General features: G+C 45.8%; 1 protein-coding gene across 2 annotated transcripts in view; it reads right to left on the reverse strand.

The window, feature by feature from the left end:
- Positions 1–24,985, reverse strand: part of NSD3 (nuclear receptor binding SET domain protein 3) — a 1,769,888-nt gene that overhangs the window by 1,546,657 nt on the left and 198,246 nt on the right. For both annotated transcript variants that reach the window (XM_086943639.1, XM_086943638.1), the window contains exon 3: positions 19,391–19,550. In XM_086943639.1, the coding sequence (XP_086799765.1) occupies positions 19,391–19,550 (160 nt within the window). The remainder of the gene's footprint in view (positions 1–19,390; positions 19,551–24,985) is intronic.

Here is a 24,985-nt window from a genome sequence, read left to right on the forward strand (position 1 = left end):
CCTCACAATAAAAATAGACAATATCTATAACAAGCTAACGGCGAATAAGTGCTCCCGTTTAAGCCATGTATCTGACACCCCCTTTATTCCAGCTAATAATAATAAACTTGAAGAATTCCCCACACTTTCCCTAGGGGAAACAATCTTTACTAAAAATAACCAAATGTGGCTCCCCTCTAGACCTGATTCCCGCCAAGATCTCCGACTCGCTAGCCACTCCCAATTTTTTCCATTTTAAATAGCTCCTTAAAAGAAGGCAGGCTCTCCAAGGAATTGAAAGCAGCACAGATCTTGTCCATCAGGAAGAATGCCAAACTGCCCCCTGACGTTATCACTAATTATCGCTCCATCTCAGTACTCCCTCTGCAAAGCAAACTACTAGAGAATCATGTTAATAAACACCTGTCCAAATACATAGAATCCTCCAACTGCCTAGACCACTCACAGTCAGGATTCCGACCTAGACACAGTACGGAATCGGAGCTGGTGACAGTCACAGACAACATCCGAATGCTTGCAGACAATGGTCAGGCAGCGATTCTTATACTGCTGGACCTGCCTGCAGCTTTTGATACCATCTCCCATCAGATCCTGCTGGATAGACTCAGGGCTTTAGGGATCCAGGGGAAGGCATTAAAATGGTTGACGGATTTTCTGGCAGCGAGAACTCAGACCATCAATCTTGATCCTTTCAGATCACAAACCACAAATGTTTCTAAGGGCATACAACAGGGCTCAAGTTTGAGCCCCACCTTTTTTAACATTTAGGTGACACCACTTTCATCTCTACTAAGAAACCTAGGGTTCATACCAATTTCCTATGTCAACAACACACAACTGCTTCTCTCTTTTGACAAGAATAACACAAATATTCAGGACACCTTCTCTGAGGGCATGAAAACCATAACTGATTGGATGAGTAACAACTTTCTTCAGTTAAATGCTTAGATAACAAAGATTATGTTATTCAAAGAAGCAGTAACTAGATGGTCACCTATCTGGTGGCCAGGAGAACCAAGCCCGGCCTCGTCCCCAAAACAAGTGGTAAAGAACCTAGGGGCCCAAATAGACCAGAAGCGGAGCCTGGAAGAGCATGCCACATCAACCACCAGGGCCTGTTACCATGAACTCAGCCTTCTTCACAAAGTTTTCCCCCTACTCCCATTCTCCACACGAAAAACCCTGATACAAGCACTGGTCTTAGGCCGTCTGGCCTACTGCAATGCTCTGTTAATCTCAGCCAAGGAATCTTCCTTAAACAGACTGCAGGTAGTCCAGAACACGGCAGCCCGCTTAATGACCAATGCCCCCCAGAACAGCTTCACTACCCCTACTCAGGAAACTGCACTAGCTACGCATTCACAAAAGAATAAACCTCAAGGTTTGCTGCATGGTGATCAAAGCTCTCAACAATATGGGACCGAGATACATGTCCGACAAGCTGGTCAGATATACTCCCTTTAGGACCCTCCGCTCAGGGCCCAAAGATCTCCTCAGTATTCCTCGGATAAAACAAGTGAGACTAGGGGGTAAATCCTTTTCGTATCTGGCTCCATCTCTATGGAACCAACTGCCTATCCACCTATGTCTCTGTACTAACTATCTACCCTTCAGAAAGCTGCTAAAAACCTCACTGTTCTGATCTATCCTGCTTGGTTGTCTCAGGATGTTGTAGCGCGGAGATACCCCGGTTGGGGTGATTCATGCGCTCTATGAATGAAATAAATAAAATAAAATAAATAAAATAGGGGGTTGTTGGAGTATTGGGGTGGGGGGGAAGAGTGGTTCAAAAGTGCGACACCTAGGTTAAGGTTTAATTACATTTTTCAGTGAGTTCCGAATGCTGTATGGTTTTGCTCAGAATGAGAGATGAATATGACGGAGGTGGGCCGGTGAACCAAAAATAACAGTGACCCTGAGGTCATTAGTACTCATTTAAATATGTGGGTGACAGTTACTTCATTCATGGTCAGAGGTGTGGGGTGATGAATTGGGCACAGGATCTGGTTTTTCACTAGGCATAACACACTACTTATGGATCATAAAAGGAAAATGTAAGTGAATGGTGAATTTTCCACTCTGACCAAAATAGAATGAATTCAGAGTATAATCTTAGGTTCCTGGAATGTGAAATGTCTAAACAACAAGTTTGAGCTGGGAACTGTTCGGGGATATGTTAAATGCATCCAGAAGGAGATCATCCTGTAAGAAACCCTCCTACTTGGAAACAAATGTGACATTTTAGGAAGCGATGGATTCAGCAAGGTTTGTCAATCCTGGTACAAAAGTGACTCTGGACGGGTAGCAGAATGATACAAAGATCTTTCTCCTCAGCAGTAAATGAAATGGAAAATGATACCTTTGGTCAAGTTGAGAAGATCTCAGGTACCTTGAAAGGGAAAATCTGGGTGATAATCAGTGTATATGTAACCACTAACACTCATTGAGAGTGCCCTTATTGGGAGTACCCTCAGGGATTTGGCACGCCTACTACTGGGTGCCTGAAACAGAAAGAATCCTGGGTAAGGACTTTAATTCACTTATGGATCTAAACTGTAAGATGGGGACGGGAGGCAAAGAATCACTAAACTCAGACTGGTGGCATGTGGAATTGACGTCCCCTCCCTCTCGCACCCATTCCAAGCATGACTGGAGCTTCGGAGAGGATAGACCGTGGACGATAGCAGGCGAAGAAGAGGATACCTGCAGCTTTAATTGGCAGAGCCGAGAGAACGCGACTCCGCCCACCGATGACACAGGCGGACCGCCATTGGGTAAATACCAGGAAGAAGAGGTATTGGCGTGTGATGTCACCGAAGGAGGTTGGAGAGCGGAGGAGGCGAGCGGGGAATCGGGACTAGGAGCGAGAACCGGAGAAGAGGAGAACGGAAGAAGTAAGCCAGGAGACCAACGGTTCCAACAGTCGCCGTGCCACACTCCCGAGGGAGGAGTGAGCACTGGTGCCCCTTTGCACTCCCCTGGGTTCGAATACGAGAGGGGAACCTATCACGAACCAAACGAGAACAAACCCCTACACCATCATGGATCTCGGGGACTTTCGAAGAGAAAGACTGACAACCCGATATAAAAAACATTGACCAAAATAAAACCTTATATACCCAGGCCCAGTCGGCGCTCCTTTTCTGATCCCACGCCACAACTGGTGTCAGAAGTGGGATCAGACACATCCATACCGCAAAAGAAGATGGATCAAGTAATCCAGCACCTCATAAAAGGGCAAGAAAAGCTAGAGTGGGCGGTTGAGAGCCAGTTGACATCAGCTCAAGCGGACAGAGGTATTCAAAAACTCCATCACGGCTCCATTGGAAGGACTAACCAAAGCTGTACAAAGCCCCAGCCCCATACATAGTGGGGAAAGAAGAGGACCCCTGACACATCCATTGGGAGTATCCTTGAAGAAGTATAACCCAGGGTTGACCCTGATGCCTTTTTGACTAACTTTGAACGTGCCGCTAGAGCCTGCGGTTGGCCTGAGGACAAATGGCCCTTCTTTCTAGCCCCCTTGCTAACAGGAGAGGCCCAGGCTGCCTACCAGGTGGCCAATGCCACCGGGAATACGCCCTACACGGAAATAAAGGAAATAATTTTGGACCATCTCGGGTTGGACGCCGAGGCATACCGCGTACGTTTCCGGACAGAAAAAGGGATACAAGGCGTAAACCCCAAGACCTTATATCTCAGGCTAAAAATGGCCACCGATAAGTGGTTGAAACAGGAAAGTAGGACCAAAGAAGAAATAATGACCAGTATCTACTTAGAACAATTTCTAGAGGCCTTACCATACTGTACACAACGCTGGTTAAAGCAACATTCAGGACTTACCGCCCAGAAAGTAGTAGAGATGGCGACCAACTATACCAGGGCTCAGCCTAGGACCATGCCCTGGGACCAAGAAAAATCTACTAAGGTGCCAGGAGCACCAAAACAAGAAAAGAAGTTCAAGAGCGGGCCCGAACCTCAAAAAGTGAAACCAATTAGAATGGATCCTCCCTTCAAGGGCCCCCAATGTTTCGAGTGTGGCGAATGGGGCCATTTCGCACGGCTATGTCCTAGAAAGAAACCCCCAGAAGAACCTATGGAGGTGGGGTATATACCTAAAGCCATGATGTACACCGCGGAGATGGGACCTTCGTTCTATGTAAGGGTAACAGTTAACCATCGTCAAATAAGGGCTCTGTTGGACTCGGGTGTAGACAGTTGGTCATTCAAAAGAAACTAGTGCTTCCACAACAGATCATCCCCAACTCCGTAGTCCACATTAGGTGTGTACATGGGGACGTGAAACCGTATCCCTTGGCTCTCATTACCATCACCCCCAAGGGGAGAACCCCCTGCGTAGTAAGAGTATGAACAGTGGATTCGCTTTCTGAAGACCTCATTATAGGGGTGGACAACCCAGATTTCCTGGCCTTATTTCAGAGAGAAATTAGGGAGTATAAAGTAAAGAAGCCTATGCCCTACCAGGCCCTCTTGACAACGGAGCCGTGGCTTCTAGACCGCAGCTTTCACTTCGCTCAGGCCAACGACGCATCCCTCTTCAACGCATGGGAAATGTCGCATGTGGAACAGCCCCCCCTAGCACCACCTTTCCAAAATTTATAATACAAAACGATTTACTCTATAGGGTGGGTAAGGCCACAGACGCCCCTACAACCGCTCCCCATAATAGGGCTTCCATTTGAAAGGGTCGGCATGGACATTATAGGGCCTCTTCCCCATACTGCTAAAGGTCATACCTATGCCTTAGTCATAGTAGACTATGCAACACGATTTCCCGAGGCTTTTCCACTACGGATCCCTAATGCTAAAAACATAGCAGAAAAATTGCTTGAATTATTTTCCAGGGTGGAGTTTCCCAAGGAAATCTTGACGGACCAGGGGACCCCTTTTGTAGCCCGATTGATGAGGGAAGTTTGTAAGCTAATAGATTTGAGACACATCAAAACCTCAGCATACCATCCGCAATCAAATGGGTTGGTAGAAAGGTACAATCGCACTTTAAAAACAACCCTAAACAAAATGCTCTCGGTGGAATACAAAGACTGGGATCAGGTGCTTCCATTAGCCCTTTATGTACTAAGAGCCCAAGTACAAAGTAATACAAAGAATGGGGTAACAGTTTAAATAGAGCGCACAGCAGGTATAGGTAAGTCACAGTGTCAAATTCTCCAAACAGTGCTCCAAGAAGAAAGGGTCGGTTACCACAACCCCAAATATAACCACCCTCTGGTGGTCTTGAAATGCAACAAAAGTTCCTCTGAGCACTTGTAGTTTATAAAATATTAGTCCTCCACTTGTATCTCTCGGTTGTCTGCATCCAGGTTTAATAATTCATTTCTTTCTCCAACAGATTCAAGGCCCAAACAATAAGGGCAGTACAGCCAACACATGTTTCGTCTAGTCTGTAATTGACTTATAGACTTCTTCAGGGCTCATATGGTGTGTATATCGAGTGTCGATATTCTCTCAAAGTCTTGCAATTGATTTATCCTATATTTCGTATATCCACTTCGTAAGGTGCCGCAATTATTTCCAAGCCACGTGTCCGTGTGCTCAGTTATACAGTTGTTTGTCCGTAAACGCCGGGATTTTTACAGGCAAACAACTGTATAACTGAGCACACGGACACGTGGCTTGGAAATAATTGTGACACCTTACGAAGACTTTGAGAGAATATAGACACTCTATATACACACCATATGAGCCCTGAAGAAGTCTACCAGATACAATTGGGCGAACCACCTACAAAGTGCAGATCTCCCCTACTAGGAGGCAGACTTTTCAGATCAATCTTTTAAAAAAATGGATAGGCCCTTTGCCCAAGGCCGCTCATTTCAGCCTTCCCACAGGGTCAGGTCAGAGCACCCTAGACCAGCTACCGATCATGAGGAACTTACAGCCTCCCAGAAAACTGAGCTTCAGGAGAACCTACAGACCTTCTCTCAAATGTTTTCAGACCTTCCGGGCCGAACCCATTTGATAGAACATAAAATTGAGACAGAACCCGGGAAATGCATTAAACAGACCCTAAAGAATTCCAACCTCAAAAATACAAGATGTAAAAAGGGAGGTACAAGACATGTTAAACTTGAGGGTTATACGGCCATCTAGGAGTAACCGGTCCTCCCCCATAGTAATGATTCCTAAACTAGACGGGTTCTGTATGGACTTCAGAGCCTTAAACAGTATTTCTTCCTTTGATGCCTACCCCATTCCCCGAGTGGATGATTTGATAGAGCGGATAGGGGAAGCCAAGTTTATAACCACGCTAGACCTCACAAAAGCGTACTGGCAGGTACCCCTTAGGGAAGAGGACAAATGTAAAAACACCTCTCCCTTTGGCCTACATGGGGCACCTGCTACTTTTCAATGACTAATGAACAATATCCTACATCCCTTCTCTTCCTTCTGTTCCGTCTATCTTGACGACATTGTTATTTTCAGTAAAACCTGGTCTGACCACCTAAACCATCTTACTACGATTCTGAGAGCCCTAAGGGAAGCAGGATTGCACATAAATGCCAAAAAGTCCAGAGCGGCATGTACCAAAGTAAAATACCTAGGGTACATGTTGGGGGAAGGTGTCATAGCCCCTCAAGAGGACAAGATAAAGGCCATTATGAACACTCCGTTTCCCAAAACGAAGAAAGACATAAGAGCCTTCCTAGGTCTTATAGGATACTATAGGATGTTCATAGACAACTTCGAAGTCAGGGCAGGACCTCTCACAGACCTTCTAAAAAAGAAAGTTAAACCATCGGCCACATTGACTCCTTCTGAGGCAGCAAAAATAGCCTTTTATGACCTTAAAATGGCCATTACCACGAGTCCCGTGCTGAGTCCACCAGATTTCACCAAACCATTTACTTTAGCCACTGATGCATCCAACACCGGATTAGGGGCGGTAATCTCCAAAATAGGTGCTGACGGACTAGAACATCCGATCCTCTATGTGAGTAGGTAGTTACACCCAAGGGAGCGCAAATATCCCACGATAGAAAGAGAATGCCTCGCAATAAAGTGGGCCGTGGACAAATTGCGATATTACCTTGAAGACAAACCCTTTGTGCTATACACAGACCATGCCCCACTTCAGTGGATGAATAGGACCAAAGCTCACAATCCACGGGTGCTCAGATGGTTCCTTTCTCTACAGCCCTTCTCCTTTACCATCAAGCCCCGAAAAGGCCCTGAGAATAGCACTGCGGATTACCTATCCAGACACTCCCTTCTTCCCGATCGGCAGAAACCAGGGGGGGGAGGAATGTAAGATGGGGACGGGGACTGGAGGCAAAGAATCACTAAACTCAGACTGGTGGCATGTGGAATTGACGTCCTCTCCCTCTCGCCCCCATTGCCAGCATGACTGGAGCTTCGGAGAGGATAGACCGCGGACGGTAGCAGGCGAAGAAGAGGATACCTGCAGCTTTAATTGGCAGAGCCGAGAGAACGCGACTCGCCCACTGATGACGAAGGCGGACCGCCATTGGGTAAATACCAGGAAGAAGAGGTATTGGCGTGTGATGTCACCGAAGGAGGTTGGAGAGCGGAGGAGGCGAGCGGAGATTCGGGACTAGGAGCGAGAACCGGAGAAGAGGAGAACGGAAGAAGTAAGCCAGGAGGCCAACGGTTCCATGAGTCGCCGTGTCACACTCCCGAGGGAGGAGTGTGGCTGCATCAGGTACGGAGGCGTTTGGCGGGTTGGATTGGGAGACGGGGTTCTTCCGCAACCTAGTGTTTATCCGTTAAACCTACTGCATCTGCCCTCATTCCAGTGCAAATAACCCTCCTCAAGTCCAGCACACCGAGTCACTATAACCTATATACAGGATTGTATCACTTGAGCACTGGTGCCCTTTTGCACTCCCCTGGGTTCCCGAAGGGTAAAACAGACCAAGAGGACCCAGTACTGACAGGTTGCCATTGTTTCTTTTCCCGACCGGCCGAGACCAAGAAGAAGTCCTCCATCGGAAGAGGGAAGTCGGCCAAGACCAAACACCAGAGGGGAACCTGTCACAAACCGAACGAGAACAAACCCCTACTCCATCACGGATCCCAGGGACTTTCAAAGAGAAGGACTGACAACCCGATATAAAAAAAAATTGCCCAAAATAAAACCTTATATACCCAGGCCCATTCTGCGCTCCTTTTCTGATCCCACGCCACATAAACGTAGTCTTGAAGAACACAGACTGCAAATTGGTGTCGCTCACAGACTGGGTGACTTCTCTAGGACTTAGGACCACAGAAAGCGACTTGATCACACAGCAGGCACTAATTGATGAGCACAATCAGAGTGAATTATCCTCACTGAGCCTGATGGCACTGTTGCTGCTAGCAGATGTGGGAACTGTATACTGTGTGAGCTTGTGATTGGTAAAGCAACTAATGAGATCTAGAGAAAAGGATTACCACTAAGTATTTTCAAATATACTTGGCGAGATAGGGTCTTTCGGGCCCTCTCATGGCACCAGACATGCTCCACATGCCACAGTGCTACGTCTGTAGAATAAGTCAGCCTTTTGAAACAAAGGATCGATGAACAGGTGCATGGAGGAAGGGATATGGTAGCAATGCATAACAATACAGCAAATCAGGAACATATTAAAGCCCAATAAAAGTGCACTTATACTATCGAAAAAGGTTAGACATACAAAATGCTTCACCCCAAACCGTGTCGGAAAAAGATAACACTCCGGCAGATCAATAACAGATAAAATGGCAAAAACAGGCAAAACACAACCAGAATGTATGCTCTACCCCCGAAGGTTGACCGACAACAGGAGGAAAGAGGGCGTCCTAGAGCAAGAGATGAGAATATTCAAAGTGAAAAATGGAGATGATGATATCCGGTCAAATCCTTAAGGATATAAAGCATAGCCTACAGGCTTTAGATGGCAAAATAAGTGCTTTGATTTACAGAATGGACAAAATGTCAGAGAGACTGGACAAGTATTCAATACGATTTGATATGGTTGAAAGGAGAGTGTCAGAGGTTTAAGATTAAAATATAATGGGAATTAAGCCCAGTCAAAGATGGATAAGACTCTGGCTGCAATCCTAGCTAAAAACGAAGACCTAGAAGCATGCTTGCAGTGCAACAATGTCAGAATAATGGAAGTGCCTGAAACAACAAATACAGGTAACATGCAACAGTACATGGAAAATCTGCTTGTTGATTTGAGAGAACGAGAAACTTTTTTTGAAATCTTTATAGTAGAGTACGCACACCAATCCCTGGACCCAGTCTCTGAAGTCAAACAGTGGTCGATGACAGACTACTGAATTACAGGGACCAAGAAACTGATCTTGAGAAAGCACACGAGTTAAAGACCTTTCAACATTCTGGAACAGATATTTCGCTGCTGTTGTCATTCATGTTGAGAGTGCAGAAGGTCCTTCCTGCCCACTAAAAGTAAATTCTGTGCAATGAATATTGAATATTGCATGTTTTATATCCAGCTTGCCTCAGGGTCCCTCTGAAGGGAAAACCTAACATCTTTAACGATCTGTGGCTAGTGACTAAGGAACTTCAAAATCAAACTACTGCCCAAAATTCAAGTACTGACCCAGAGGAACACATTCCAGATCACCAGGACTTAATAACAATGATTTAACAGGAAGAGGTTTTTTTACCTTGTATATGAAAATGATAGACGGCATGGTGAGGGTGATAAGGTGCCATGTACTATGTATTCATATACAATGTATGAATGTAGTAAGGTTGAGTGGCAAAGAAGAGACGAGATCTATATAATTATGTGCCACTAGTGTTTTAGATTAAATTGACTTAAGTAAATAATAAGAGCACAGCTGAAGGCTCATAGATTACCAGATTGGGTACCTAAGGAAGTTAAGTGTACATACAAATTATTATAGTAAGTGGTACTGTCGTTTGCGCTACCCGTCTACCAATATAGCAGATATGCAGACACCATTGCCATTTACAGCACAAGTGGGCCTTACACACATTGCACAGTTTGTATTTCACCATGTTTTATTATTTGTTTTTTAAAGGGATGTTTAGAAAGGAATGGGATGCAATTCTATCACATGGCTAACTGGGGACAGTGGTGTGGGAGGCTTGGGGGGGTTAGCTCTAGGAGCTATTTATGAGAAGGAAGAGCACAGGACGCACACACAATCATTGGCTTAACAAGCTGGAACGTAGCACCCAACAAAATAGAACAGAAAGGTTATCAACACAGGTCCATTGACAATAACACAAATAGATCCACTTTGTGTCGAATCATATGTAGAGTCCGGGGCCTCAATGACCACATAAAGGTAAGGAATACCTCAGCAGGGGTGTGGACAAGATGGCAACAAAGGCAAACTTCTTTGCCCAAGCTCTGTCTGTGCCCAGCCTTAAACGTCAAAATACTGGGTCCTCGGGACCTTCCCGTTGCTTAAGGGGGTGCCTAATCCCCCCCCCCCCCCCCCCCCACCTCTTGAAGTCCATTGCATCGGACGCCGCACCTGTGACTGTCAGTTGGACTTAAGGGTTCCCCATGGGACTGAGAGGATCCTGATGGGGCTTTAGTCAGCCTTTGGGTGCAGGGCCACACCTCTGAGTCCTGGAGACAGTCTGGCAGGCCTCACTGGCAAAGCAAGGAGGCACATGAAACAACCACCCAGCTTGGACCAGTACCTCACTCCGGCACGGATCGTATGCCCGGCTGTGGCGATCCTCCTGGTGGAGTAAAGACTCTCTCTAGGCCGTACCAGCAGCACGCTCTTGCAGGGTGGACCCACGAACGGGCACCCCTGTGGGTGCATTGTGAGGTTGGCCACTCACACAGGACCAAGAACGGATTTCACTAGACTGGGTCTGAGCGACAGGCTTAGCCGCAGGACAGTATGTCATCAGGAGATCAGTCCTGGTGGGGCACTCGCCTTGCCGTGCAGCAACCTAACTGGAGCGACCAGCTGGGGCCACTGCTGTGTCTCGCGGGTGGAGGCTTAAGCGGTGCAACAACGAAACCCACTGCTGGCCCACTCAAAGCATAACTGTATCCGGTGACGTTGAGTTCCCTGTGGTACCTCCGGAGAGTCCTCCTGTGCTGCTTGCCATCGGGGGGTTCTACTCTTGCTTTGAAGCGGGCCTCCTATGACCAGAGGGCCCATCTTGAGTGCTTTCTAGAGGTTCCTCATGGCTGGACCAGGGCCCTTGTCTGTTGGGCCTCCGCTACTTCTGTGGAGTCGGGGTGAGGGGATTGAACTGCACCACTGAAAGGAGGCTCCCTGCCTGGTGTGGAGGCAGTCGCCATAACCTGGCCCTGAAGACCAATGGCCCGGGCCTAAGAAGTGGGCCCCCTACCCTGTGACCTGCACTGATGGAGGTGGGGGGTGATGCGCAGCCCCCTCTGCTGATTGTGAATTGACGCTCTGTTGGTTCTGCTTCCATTTGTGCTCTGGGGGCCTACCTCAATCATCATCTGTTGACTAAGTAGGAGCCTTTGTGCCTGCCTCCTGCGACTGGGTGAGCTCCTATTTAGAAGTGACTGAGCCCTGAGGTACTATCCAGAGAGGGTGAAACCCAAGACATGCAAACATACTGCTCCTACAGGGGAAACGCCCCTCATCCAGGAAGGAGCGCCAGCAGAATGGGACGATGCTCTAAGCCATCTAACCATACGTCATGGTCTGGCTTTGCACACTGCTGCAGTCGGCGATAACTGAGGTGGCGCCGTTGTTGGAGACACAGCAGAGGGGAGAGGTAGAAAAGGGTCACAGTATGGGATATGTACACCCAGTAAGTGCAAGCAAAGACTTTGGAGGCGAAGGATGACACTAGCCTAACAGGAAAGTACACAGACAAATGCATACAGGACCTATACAAGGGATGGGATGGTCCATGAGGGGAAGATGAGCGCAGAAACCACTTGATAACATGTATGTTACATTTGTAATGTCATTTGGGATTGAGCAGACTTTAAAAACCTTGCATGCTGTAGGTGGGATTGAACCATGAGCGGATTAATGTACTGGTTATCTACCGTGTTGAGGAGTACTATGTATTGATATGGTACTGTTGAAACTGTATTGGTTGTCCTATGGGGGACATGCTGTGGGAATGTGGATACTGCAATTTTTATGTTGGCTATAAACCTAATAAAGCAATGCAAAAAATAAAAATAAAAAAAGGATTATCTCAGCATACCAGAAAGGACCCTTAATAGATGTAGTATTCCTTCAAGAGACATATTTTTCACAATACCACGCTAGGTTTAACATACAAATTGAAAGGGGAATGCTTCTCGCTTTCGTTTAGCTCACATGCTAGGGGTGTGTCCTGCTGTGGATTAGAAGGGAATGTGTAATAAAGGCACAGGACACAGTTATTGACCTAGAAGGCAGATATGTGATAGCGAGAAGCCTTGTAGACTTGAAAAGCAAGGTACTAGTATGCATATACAGCCGAATTCCAACAAACGCCAATTCTACCATGATGCAGCAAATAGTGGCCCAGATTCAATGTTGCACACAAGTGGGGGGAGGCGCCCTGAACAGTATATTGGATCCGGAACAGGATCTACAGGTCGACCTAGACAATCTGCTGTGGCGCAAGCAATAAGCAGTTTAATGCAGCAGGAGCAGTTAGTTGATGTCTTCAATCTGACCAATCTCATTGGCATAGACTCTTTGGCTGTCCACAACATGTATGCATGTATAGATATTGCACCCCTGGTGCACACATGTGGCGCACACACACATTCTGACCACTCTGCTGTGCCTTCAGACCTAAACATACCAAACAACCTATTGGCTTCTCTTGGAGATCCATATCTGACTTCCAACTAAACTCCGATTTTTACACTAATATCTACTATCAAGGAAAACTTTGACCACAATGTGGGCTCAGTAGAGTGTTTCAAGAACAGTCTAGGAGGACTTCAAGGACTATATATGGTGAGTAAGCAAATCTAAGCACATGGAGGTACTGAGATCATTGCTTGGCAGTCTATCGCTGGTAGAGGGGGATGTGATCACACAGGACAAAAGTGCCATAGATGAGCTACAAACCAAGCTGGGAGAAAACCAGGAATGGGAGTGAGAGTAAAGTAAAACATATAGTGAAATAATCAGTGAGAAGAGTGTATGGAGAGGGGAGTAGCCAGATACTACATTGATTTCTCGACTGCACCCTAAACACATAATAGAGTAATAATCACCAATACATGTACGAGTATGCCAGGTGGTAAGGTCTTCAGCAATGACTGGCTCACTGTCACCTTCTATAAATAATCTCTCTAGTGGCACTTACTTCCTATATAATAACATTAATTCAAAAAATGGCTCAGACTGGGATGCCTCCCCCCTACCATGGGCAAAAAAATGAATGGCAATATTGTTGAAGCTAGACAAACCTGGATGATCAGTGGTTGTCTTACAGACTGCTTTCATAACTCAACACTTACACAAAAATATTTACAAAGATACTGGCATCCAACTGGTTTGGTCCAAGCAGAGCAAAAGGGGTTTGTGCTGAAGAGATCCACTGTGTTTCATCTTGGAACTTTATTTGGTGCAATCTTCCAAAGTGATCCGAAGATGAACACAGTGGCAGTATTTTTAGAAGCTGAAAAAGCATTTCACTCAGTGAAGTGAGAGTTTATGTTTGCAGTATTGACCAAGACTGGAGTTTAGGGGGGGGAGGAGCCAAGATGGCGTCCAGGTCGGACGTGTAGTCCCTCGGCTCCGAGGATCATCTCCTCCTTTGTAACTATCCTGCCGGTGATCCTGTACCAAGGCGGCACATTGCGGAAGCGGAAGTGTTCCGACGACCTGCCGCGAAATCCTGAGGCTTGCGCTTCCTTGCAAGTGGGTGAAACGTCCGAGTGCAGTTTGCGGCCCGCAGCAGTCCTGAGGCCGGGACCTCGAGTGGATGTCGAGACCGGCCGCCAGGCGAACAACATCGGGCTGCAGCGACTGAGGGGAACCGGTCGGAATTTACAGAAGAACGGCCGAACTTGCAACCTGCGCCCCACTGGACTGCTGATACAGAGCCAAGCGAGCCCAGCCATTTGACTGCGGAAATCGTAAGATTGCAGGAGCCCGGACTGTTGGCTGCCCAGTGACTGCTTGCGCACGTTCCCGCTAACGGCGGGGGGTTCCCGAATTTCCCGATCCTTCGACATCTAACAGGGCGGTATCTTTAGGGGACACTGTTTATGGCCACGTCCCGGTTCTGTCAGCCGCTCCTTGCTACACAGAGAACTGATGCCCCATTGTGCGCAGCCTGGCCCGACTCGTAGCGTCTCTACCGGAGACTGCGGAGGGCATAATGGAATGCAGCTTTGAGGAGTCTGGGACACAGTGTGGTCGCGGGCGTGTGGAGCGGGGTGACATGTCTGGAAGGGGACGTGGAAATGATCAGGGCTATGGCGATTTATTGGCAGCTGTTGTCTCCCTTCACCACGATATGGTGCACTCTGCTCGATCCCTGGCCAGCAAGCTGGACGACATAGTGTGTGCACCGGGTCGCTTGAAAATGGCTGACTCGCAGGTTCACAGCGACTTTCCTTGCTCCACGTCTGCCTGCGACAAGATGGCTGCCTTATGCGACAGTGACGGCTTTGAGACCCAAAGCCCCGTAACGATTCTCGCTGCAGATGGTGTTTGCCCGGGACGACGTGTAATCCGAGGATTTCGATTGCGACGGGAGTGTTCTCCCCACGTCCTGCTCCTTGTTCCCCGGGGTCCGCTCCAGAAGGGGCTAGACATTGAGACCTTCTTCCCTGGGCCGATTAAGCTCCAGAACATGCGGATGGTGTACTTTGTGCCCAGCCTGGGATTACTGGATCTGCTTGTACCTGATACGGTTGGATGTTTGCATCAAATTGACTCTTTTGGACCACCGTTCATGTCCTCCTGGGTTACCTTGGTAAGCAGTGGCGGAAAAGAGAAAAAGGGACAGGGATGAACGCTTCTTCTCACGGACTGGCAGTTTCCTCGTTGCTGACCGCGGCAGATGGGTGGCGTGCTGATATCCTTGATTGCGCGGTGTGCCGGCTTCGTACTTTAAATTGTTTTGCTAGTAATGCTTTATGTCACCGGACTTCCTACCTAGTGCTAATATTGGACTTACGGGAGGGTGCAGTCGGAGGACGGGTGGTGGGCTCCTCCCCGCTTCCCATTCCTTTATTGTAGTTATAGATTAGGACCCTTCTCTTACTCTCTATATTTCGGGACTCCTTTTTGTGGGGCGACAGGCACACTGCTAGGGGGGGGTGGGCCGTAGCCAGCTGCAGGGGTGCAGGGTGGGGGGTGGGAGGGGTGTTTTTGTTTATTTCTTTTTTGTTCAATGGGCCTTCTATTCTTTTTCCTTTTTCTTTTTCTTCTGGGTTTAGACGTTGTTCTTTATTGTGGCCAGATGTGCTTCTGGCAATTTTAGTGCATTGTATACTTGTCTCTCCTGATTCTATAAGGCTGGAACCAATGTGTTGTTTTTACGATATCCTGTTGCCGTCTATCCTTCAGACCCTAAATTTGAAAATTAGACCTCAGTACCTCTGTAATGGATCCTTCAAGCATCGCTTTATTGATATGTACTGCATTTGTGAGCCTTCGGGCTACGTGTTGGACTGTATGTATAACTTCCTATAAATAAAGGTCTTCCAAAAATTCAAAAAAAAAAAAAAAGACTGGAGTTGGGGATTTGTTTTAAATTGGCTCAGCTGTTTTATAATAATTCCTTGGCCGAAATAAGAGTATATGTTGCCATAACGGAGCCTATTTCGACTGGAAGAGGTACTGGTTAGGGGTGTCCCTATCCACACTGCTATACACTATAGAGGCAGAACCACAGGAATGCATACTTAGGTAATTCCACATAAAGAGGGGCTTGAGATTTTCTACGAACAAACATTCTGTCCACATATGCGGACAATATGCTCTACTATGCAAGGAATCCTGGAAATAACGTTATCATCCATACCAAATTAAATAGTATGATTTGAGGGAATATGCTGGCCTACAGATTAATTGCGATAAATCATTAATAGTCCCTCTCACTACATCTTCCCAACAGTGTGCAGCGTAGTTCCTGATGGAATGGCCAGAAGACCCAGTCAGGTAGCTAGGGATTAGAGTGCATAATGATCCTAATAAACTCACAAATAACTACGAGGGGACGGTGAATCGACTTACAGAAAACATTGATAAATGGATCAAGTTACCTCTCTCACAGGCTATCAGAATTGCCAAAAAGAAAATGGTTGCGCTAACAGATTTTTGCAATTATTCTTAAATATACCCATTGCTCTGCCATAACTATTTTTCCTGTGTACTGCAAAACAATGATAAGATTAGCCTGGGCAGGAAGGCAACAGCGAATAAGATGGTCAACATTAACTAATTCTTATGAGAGAAGGGGAACTGGCAGCCCCAGAGTCACTTTGGCACCAGACCCACTGATCACTTTGCTGAGGTATGTCAAGGAGGTGTCTGTATTGGTAGTGTATCGCACCTACTGACTAAGAGAATTATAGCGATGAAATGGTGAAGGGGTCCACTACAAACTTTGGATAAATGAGTGCTAGCATTCTGTAATGATGCATCACATAATTACAGCTTACTAGTGCCAACTAAGTCTAAACCCTGGAATATATGGGGCTATACCAGACATATCTATTGTTGCGCTCTGTTGAGAAACTGAGATGGAAACAACTGTCAACGTTTAATGTGTTACAGATTAGAATTAGTCAAGGTTTCCAGAAAGAGGAACGTGTACCTGAATATTAGCTTAAGGACTCCACAATGTGACAGAAAATTCATGCCATTACAAGATTATGCTGCAAACAATATGTACCAATTTTTATGCTGTTTTACTTATCACTGTTATGTCCATGTAAAGCTAAAACATAAAATGTTATATATATATATATATACATGCACACATATATATCTTTCAACAAAACTTCCCCAGTTGAAGACGCACTCGAAAAGCAGATGAATTCCAATGATTCTTATAATAAAAGGAAACTGGTATTTTCATTCAGATGCATTTCATTGTCTTACGCATTTCAGAGCACAGTTCCTTGTTCACAGGCTCCATGTTACTGCACAGAAATGGTGAAAAGGCACTCCCCCTCTGCATGTCCATTTAATTAGCCTAACTGATCCCAGTAATCAACACTTAGTTGATTTCACCTTTGAGGCCCACTGAGGGCTAATTAAATAGACCTGCAGAGGGTAGTGCCTTTTCAACATTTCTGCGCAGTATCATCATGCCTGTGATCAAGAAGCTGAGTGCTTTGAAACGCATAAGGCAAATAAATGCATCTGAATGAAAATGCCAGTTTCCTTTAAATTAATCTGCTCTTCGAGTGCCTCTTCAAACTGGGAAAGCTTTGTTTGATGATTTATAGCCGGCAGTCCAGCCGAGAAGACTGCACCACCACTGAGCATCAAGATGAGGGGGCCACGAGGACATGGGACTACCCTGAGTCTTCCTGAGTGGAACAGCAGAAAAAAAAGAAAATTAAACTGAACATTTTCATCTTGAAGGCCCACTGGAGGGCTCTTTAATGAAATGAACACTTGGACACAGCACAGAAGCCTACTAAAGGTAAAGGAGTTTTGAAAGTGCACTACCGATCCCAGCATGCAACACTTAGTTCATTTCACCTGTGAGGCCCACTGAGGGCTAATTAAAGGACATGCAGAGGGGAGTGCCTTTTCACCATTTCTGTGACCAAAATGAGTATGCCAGTACTCCAGTATGGTACAATTCCAGGGTGTTGCGTGTTTCAGGCTCAGCCAAGACCTTGCTCACGGGGATAAAAAACACACAGTGCAATCCTCAATTTCTGCCGTATTTAACTATATGACATCACATCCTGTACAGGGCACTAGTAGTCATACCATCTACGTGCTTTGTGAGTTTTTAACATAGCCTTGGACTAGTTAAAAGAGAACACGCAATGCATTTACACATTGTACCCTTGATTTTGGTAATGGTGACAATTATTTTTCATTCCAAAAAGCCTGACTGAGTGCTGCCAATATTATCTCATTCTTCCCAAGTCATACTCGTTTCTTAATTTATCCTGTGCATAACTTCAACCATTATAAATGTATAATAGAAGTTCTTATCACCAGTGTCAAGAATATTAAGGAAACGAAAATTGTCCAACCCTAATTTAAACTAAATTTCAAAAAAGTGACCACATAGGGATCGAACCCTGAATTCCCAGTTTGACCAGGGGCGCCTCAATGCCTTGTGCTATTATAGACCCTTCCAATCGGGTCGTCTTATTTCACCAGCATTATTTTGCTTTGATGTTGCACAATTACAATTATTCTCCGATGAGCCAAACATTTCATCTCATCGTTATCCTATCCCTTGGAAAAAAATCCAAGAAAAAGTGCCTAAGATCCAGTTGTCAGCTGCCTCAAAAAGAACAGTGCACATAACTCAAGGTGCGACTTTTCAGCATTTATAATGTTCTTTACCAACATAATGGGACAAGAGTTCTGTCATATCTGTAGAAAACCATTTTGTTGCACATAACATCTATGAAAGAAGCTTGAGATTCCTGGGCCTCAAGTTCACAGGCAGGGTTGCTTCCCATTATAGTCTTTACAAGTTATAGAACTCATAAATGGAAAGCCCCAATGGGGTGATTCATGTGCACTTTGTAGCTAAGGACACAATACCTTTTATCAATTGATTTTTCAGGTGTCATTTCCATTAGTTAAACCGCTAATTCAGCTGGGTATGCACTACAATGGTTTCTTTTCGCCAGTTTTCTTATCAACTGATCTGTGGCTTTGGCTCATGCACTATACGTGAAATCTGTTGATTAGGAGGACTGCTTCATCTATGGTAAAATGCTGTTAGCTTCTCCCATCACGGACTGATCCAATACACAATTTTTCAGTCTTATCTGTCTTTCATTGATCGCCCTTCAACCTCACCTGATAATTAAACTACACATTTACTATGAAACTTGTGATGAATCATTCGGACTATTCAACACCTTTCTGTATGATGTCTGGGTATTTCAGGTGCCAGTGCACCATTACCTGATTGTGCAACATACCAAAGTTACCACCATTGCCACTGCTAACTCCATCTTGGCCCTAAAGGATTCTGGAATTATGTCATGGAGAACTCTGTTATGTTACACCTGTAAATTGCAGTTCAGATTTATGTGCTACATTGGGATCTGCACCTCTGACATCCTATGCTTCCTGCAGCTCTGCATGTCTGTAATTTCAGAATGGTAATAAGAATCTGAGATTTTCCCTCAAAAATATGCAAACGCATCCCTCATGGTTACAATAATAAAAACAGCGAACTCATCATCCACATGCTTTGTAATGGAAAAACAACACTTTAATTCCATCCACTTTCCTTTACCTCTTGAGTTTATTTTGCTATGAACCTTAAGTTGTGGATCACAGGATACCATACATGGCCACCAAGGATATGTTCCCACCTTGGACCAGACAAGATCTCCAACCTGAAACCATACTCCAGTTTTCACTTCAACTGGAGGCGTAGGTATCTCTTCTTGAGCCTAAGTAGGAAAAATGAAACTGATAAGGGGAATGAACGGTGCAGTAAAAGTCACAAATATAATTCACAAACTACCTAAAGACAGTGAGTCCTTTAAATTGCTCTCATGGGTAAACTAAAGCAAAATAGTGTCTGGTAGTATGGCACTTCAAAGTCTATTTCAGACTACAACTTTTCTTTTTAGTTGAAACATCACTTCTTTATTGGAATATCAGAAAAATAATGACAAAGTAATATATGTAAACCCATGCTGGAAAACCAACATTGTGAAGTATGCGAGTGAATTGAGCCTATACATTGGCTGGAATACATGCCCCAAATCAAGGTGGAATCATTATTGAGCATTCTAGGTCACCACATAGATTGCGATTCCCGGTGTCTCCCTTCTCACATGTTGGGCTCTAGGACACTCCTGCCCAGGATTAGCTGAAGGGCACTTCACTGTGACATTCTTCTATGGCAGGGTTTCAAGCTCAGCATTTTTTATGTGTGCCTAATGTTTCAGTTTTCTGCCCTACATATCTCTTCACTTGGAGGTTCCAGGTACCTCCAAGACACCTGCAGCAGCACAGGTTGAGGGGGTTGTGCTGAGGGTTTTTTGGTGCACTAGACCCGGGCTCCATCACTTGTGAGCAGGAGGTTCACATAGCTGATCAAGAATATGCCAAGCCTAGGACAATATGAAACAACCCCTTTCCTCCCCAAGCTTTGCTCACAAATGGGTGGACACTAGACGATGGAAAAAAACCTTTGAAACCTATGCTTTTGGCGGTGTGATAGCGGATGAGCTCTTGGATCTCCAAAAAGGTTACTAAGAATTAAACAAGCCTTGACATCAAACCGTATATCAGTGACTTTCTCAATGGAAAATGAAGTTACATTGAGCATATAAACGTGAAGCTATTGTGATGCTGCTTTATTTTTTAGGTCTAGCCTAACGACTACTGCCTTGGTCTCTTTCCTCTCATGTAATGGAACAAAAAAAACATACGTAGAGTGAATTTGTGTCAGCCCTCTTCATCAATTGGTCTGTGCAATTCTATTAAGGACATAGAGGCGAGGACTAGGCTTAGGTTCCTTCGCTTTATTCCATATATCGAAACTCCAGCAGCCATTTCATTAAGGCAAAACAATGAAAACTACATTTCACATGAACTGCAGAAAAAATCAACACAATCAAGTCCATCCAATCAGGAGCCAGTCTGCCATATAACGTCTTGTGAAGCCCTTCTACCCGCCTCTTTCTTTCGATGCTCCAGCAGCGCCACAGATAAGTCATATTTCCTCTAATTTTCTTGTAATCGATTTAAGGTATTATTTTGGTCTTAAGTCACACAAGATCTCTAGGGACAGAGATCAAGAACCCAGCCATAGTCTATGACTCTATTCCCAAAGCACACAATGGTGTTGGAATAGTGTCAATAGTTGCAAGAAAGAAAAAAGGAAAAAAAGGAAAAATATTCCTTTTTTTAGGTGTCCAATCACTCACCAGGGTTGCCCCACGGTGACATGCTTCATCATAGGGCCCATCCCAGCCCTCTACGGACTGGGGCATGCTGCGACTTGCGGAATTACGTAGGAGCACTTACAAAAGACTATGTGTGGTGCAAGGAATGTGATGTGAAGGAGTGGAGTATATGTGATTAGTTAAAATTACCTGCCTAGTGAGTTGCAAATACTTTATTCTGGCTCCTAGGTGGTAAAGCTAAAAATGGGGTAGAAATGGTAGGATACCTAAATTGTAATGGGTTTAGGTGTACCTAACAACTCCTGTCTGCCAACATGTTTCGTGCGTCCCCCTAGCACTTCCTCAGGGCTACACAGGGACCAGCCCTGTGTTCGCCACTCCTTATCCAAAGCTTAATAAGCTATTAAATACGAAATAATAATAATAATTAATTTAATGCTGCAAATAAATGAGGCATGCATCTGGTACCTACGCAACCAAACTTAATCACGTGGTCATGAAAAGAGGCTTAACTGTGCCCCATGGAATCTGTAGGGGTACAATATCCTGGTAGATTTGCTGCCGGGATACCACAATCGGATTCACCTAGGCAAACCCCTCCGGTCCGTATTATTTTGGTCTTAGCAGGGCACCACAGGAGTTTTAGCACTCCTACGTGGTCGCCATTCAGTGCATTAACTTCATAGTGCGTTTTCATGAGCCTGGGGGCCCCCTTGCTCCTACGCAGCTGTCTCTGCTGAAGGTCGCTCAGCGCGGTCTTCCGACCGATAGAGGGCCCGCGCATTGGAAGGATCGCACGCAGCGCTCCCCCACTCCCCGGCACTAAGAACAGGTCAATTTCTCCGTGTGTCAATCTTCACGGGGGAAGCCTGGTCAGTTACAGCCGTAGAAAGTGGTCTATTTTTAGCCCCTTGCAAGTCGGCTGAGTGTAATATACACCACTCACATGTTCCAGAAAGGGGAATTCCCCACTAGCGGCCGGACCCTGAAGGGATAACACCCTACGGAGTAAGACATACTTAAACTTCAGGGACACCCCAGGAGCTTATTAGCCCCTCAGATACCCAGGGGGCAGTCCCACGCTACTAATTTGGTACTTACCAGTCATATTCCACTGTTTTAAGTGGGGGAGTTCAGCTCCCTGATGGAAATGGAGTCCATGGACTATGACAAGACTGGGGACTGTATGGAGGAGGAAGAGGTTACTTACCACCCCACAGACGCCCTGTTCTGTGAGGTAATGGACGCCTCCACCCTCAGAGCTATATCGCAGTTGGTAGCCCGACTGGAGAAGAGATAGGCGGCACTCTAGGCGCAGTGCGAGCAACCGCTCAAAACGAGGGAAGATAATATTGGGCCCCTGGCCCCCCTACCTCCAGGGTAGGTATTAGTTCCGCAGGCTACCCCACCCCAAAACGTGGAAAAGCATAAGTGCGCGGACGACCCCAAGGTAGATCTAGACGCCTTTGCACGTCTCAAGAAGGTTTTTTTAGACGCCCAGCCCATCCCAGAGCCCCTGACACCATGTCCCTCTGGGATGGTTCCACAGTCACCACCACAGTTGGACCAAGGGGCGGGGGCGGATTCCCCGAACACTTGACTGGGATGGGGACTGTTCCTGACTGTGGCGCCCAGTGCCCACCCCCCCTTGGAGGGTCGGACCTTCCCGCAGACTCAGGTCTCACGGCGCAAGGGGATTCTCTGGACCTGGATGACCTTTTGCATCCAACTGGTGCCCTGCGCCAAGGTGGCGGCCTACATGGCAAGCCATCTACGGAATCCCCTAGACAAAGAAGTGAGGGGTTGTTTGAAGGCTGAATGCCCCCGGCCTTCCTTGAAAGGGAAAGTGGCCAACACACCAGAAATTGATTCCAAGATGGCCACTTTCCTCTCCAAGTTTGTCCGTGACTCCAAAGAGGGTATTGACCGGTCCTGGTGTTTAGGTCATGATAAACTCCTGGATGTCACCGGTCCATTGGCTAAAATCATGGACTTCGCGGAGGACGCCAAAGCCTCTGGTTTCCTGATTTCCCCGGAAGTGTCATCAAACTGGGCACAAAGGACAATTATCTTCCTGGGGAACGCCAACTGCACAATCTACAGAGAGGCGCAGGTCACTTGTCAGTAAAAATTGACCCTAAATTGGGGGAGCTCTCCACATCTGAGGCAGGAGCAATAGCCCAAGAAAACCGGTTTGGGGATCCATTTATTAAAGAGTTAGGGAAGTTTGTAAATCCATTTAATTCCCCTAACAAGGCACAATCTTCCACCAAACTGATATTTACACCCCCTGTTTTTGCCGCAGCCAGTCAAGGTAGGGGACGCTCGTCCTTTTCAGGCAGCCTCCAAGGGTGGCGACTGCAGGCTTGGCCAGTGGCAGGAACTAAGCATGTTTGGTAGTTTCTACTAGATAAAGTCTTATCCCCGTTGCCACGGAAGCAGAGACAACCGAAGGAGTCAGGTCCGTAGCGGGACTGAGGGGGGCTGGACCGTAATACTAAGAAACCAATGTGAATTGCCCACACCTCAATTATTGAAATTTATTTAGAAAAAGGCAAGTGTAAATCAATGACACTTGAGCAGGTAATTTTATTCATACCCATTACTCATATTCTTCTGCTTTTTTATAGACAGAAAAGATACACTAACAGTCATAACAATTAACTGAACAACTTATACAAAATACAAAAGGAAAACAATCAATATGGCAAATGGAAACACAGAACACAACATATTAACACATCAGTTCATTAATATTCACAAACAAATTTCCTATTCCGTGACAACTAAAGCTCAGTGAAAGCAAGAGCAAGAACTGTATTTTTCTTTTTTACAGAAACACTTAATGGAACACTTGGCTCCTGCAAGTGTATCTTTTCTGTCTTTAAAAGAACTTTTATAAAAAAGCAGAAGAATATGAGTAATGGGTATAAATAAAATGACCTGCTCAAGTGTCATTGATTTACACTTGCCGTTTTCTAAATAAATTTCAATAATTGAGGTGTGGGCAATTCACATTGGTTTCTACGGAAGCAGAGACAGCCAAAGAGGCAACTTTAACTATTACCAAGGTAAGAATGCAGGACCCTACTGGGATTTTGATTGGGGGACACTTGGCCCTTTTTCAGGCAAACTGGGAAAATCTATCCTCAGACGCATGGGTGATCCAAACTGTGAGGGGTTTCTATATCGAGTTTTACTGCACTCCGACTCAGACCCACCCACCCACCTACTCCTCTGTCCTTTCCTTCTGAGCAAAAGACATAGTTGAGCCAGGAGGTGGGCAGCCTTTTGCGGAAAGGGGCGATAGTGAGATCAGCAATCCACCTAGAGGCTTTATCAGCAATCTCCTTGTGGTAGAGAAGAGGGATGGGGGACAACGTCTTGTCATCAATCTCAAATATTTCAACTCTTGGTTATATTAGTCACTCAAGATGGAGGGTATTCACCTCTTGCAGGATCTTCTCCAAATATCCGATGGGATGATCTGCCTGGACCTGAAAGACGCCTACCTGGCGGTTCCAATTGTTCCTCCGCACAGGCGTTTCCTACAGTTCGTATGGGATTCTCAAGTGTTCAAGTTTACCGCCCTCCCAATCGGTCTTTCATCAGCTCCACGGTGCTTCATTAAAATGATGAGGCAGGTGGTGGAACATTTACAGGCCCACGGTATAATACTCTATATTTACCTCGATGATATCTTGCTTATGTATCAATGCCTTGTTCGCCTAGTCACGGACTAGCAGACCGCGATAGAACTTCTGGAGTCTCTGGGGTTCGTGATAAACGAAGAAAAATCGGTACTAACCCCATTGTAGTCAATAGATTTCCTAGGATTTTTAGTAAAGGAGGCAATCCTCAGTTTCCCCTGCGCAAACTGTCCAAGATCCGTCACAAATTGCAGAGAACCATCTCTAAGTTTGATGAATCACTCCGTCATCTAGCGCAAATAGTGGGGTTCCTTCCAG

Source organism: Lissotriton vulgaris, chromosome 11, assembly GCF_964263255.1.
Source record: "Lissotriton vulgaris chromosome 11, aLisVul1.2, whole genome shotgun sequence".
NCBI lineage: Eukaryota > Metazoa > Chordata > Amphibia > Caudata > Salamandridae > Lissotriton > Lissotriton vulgaris.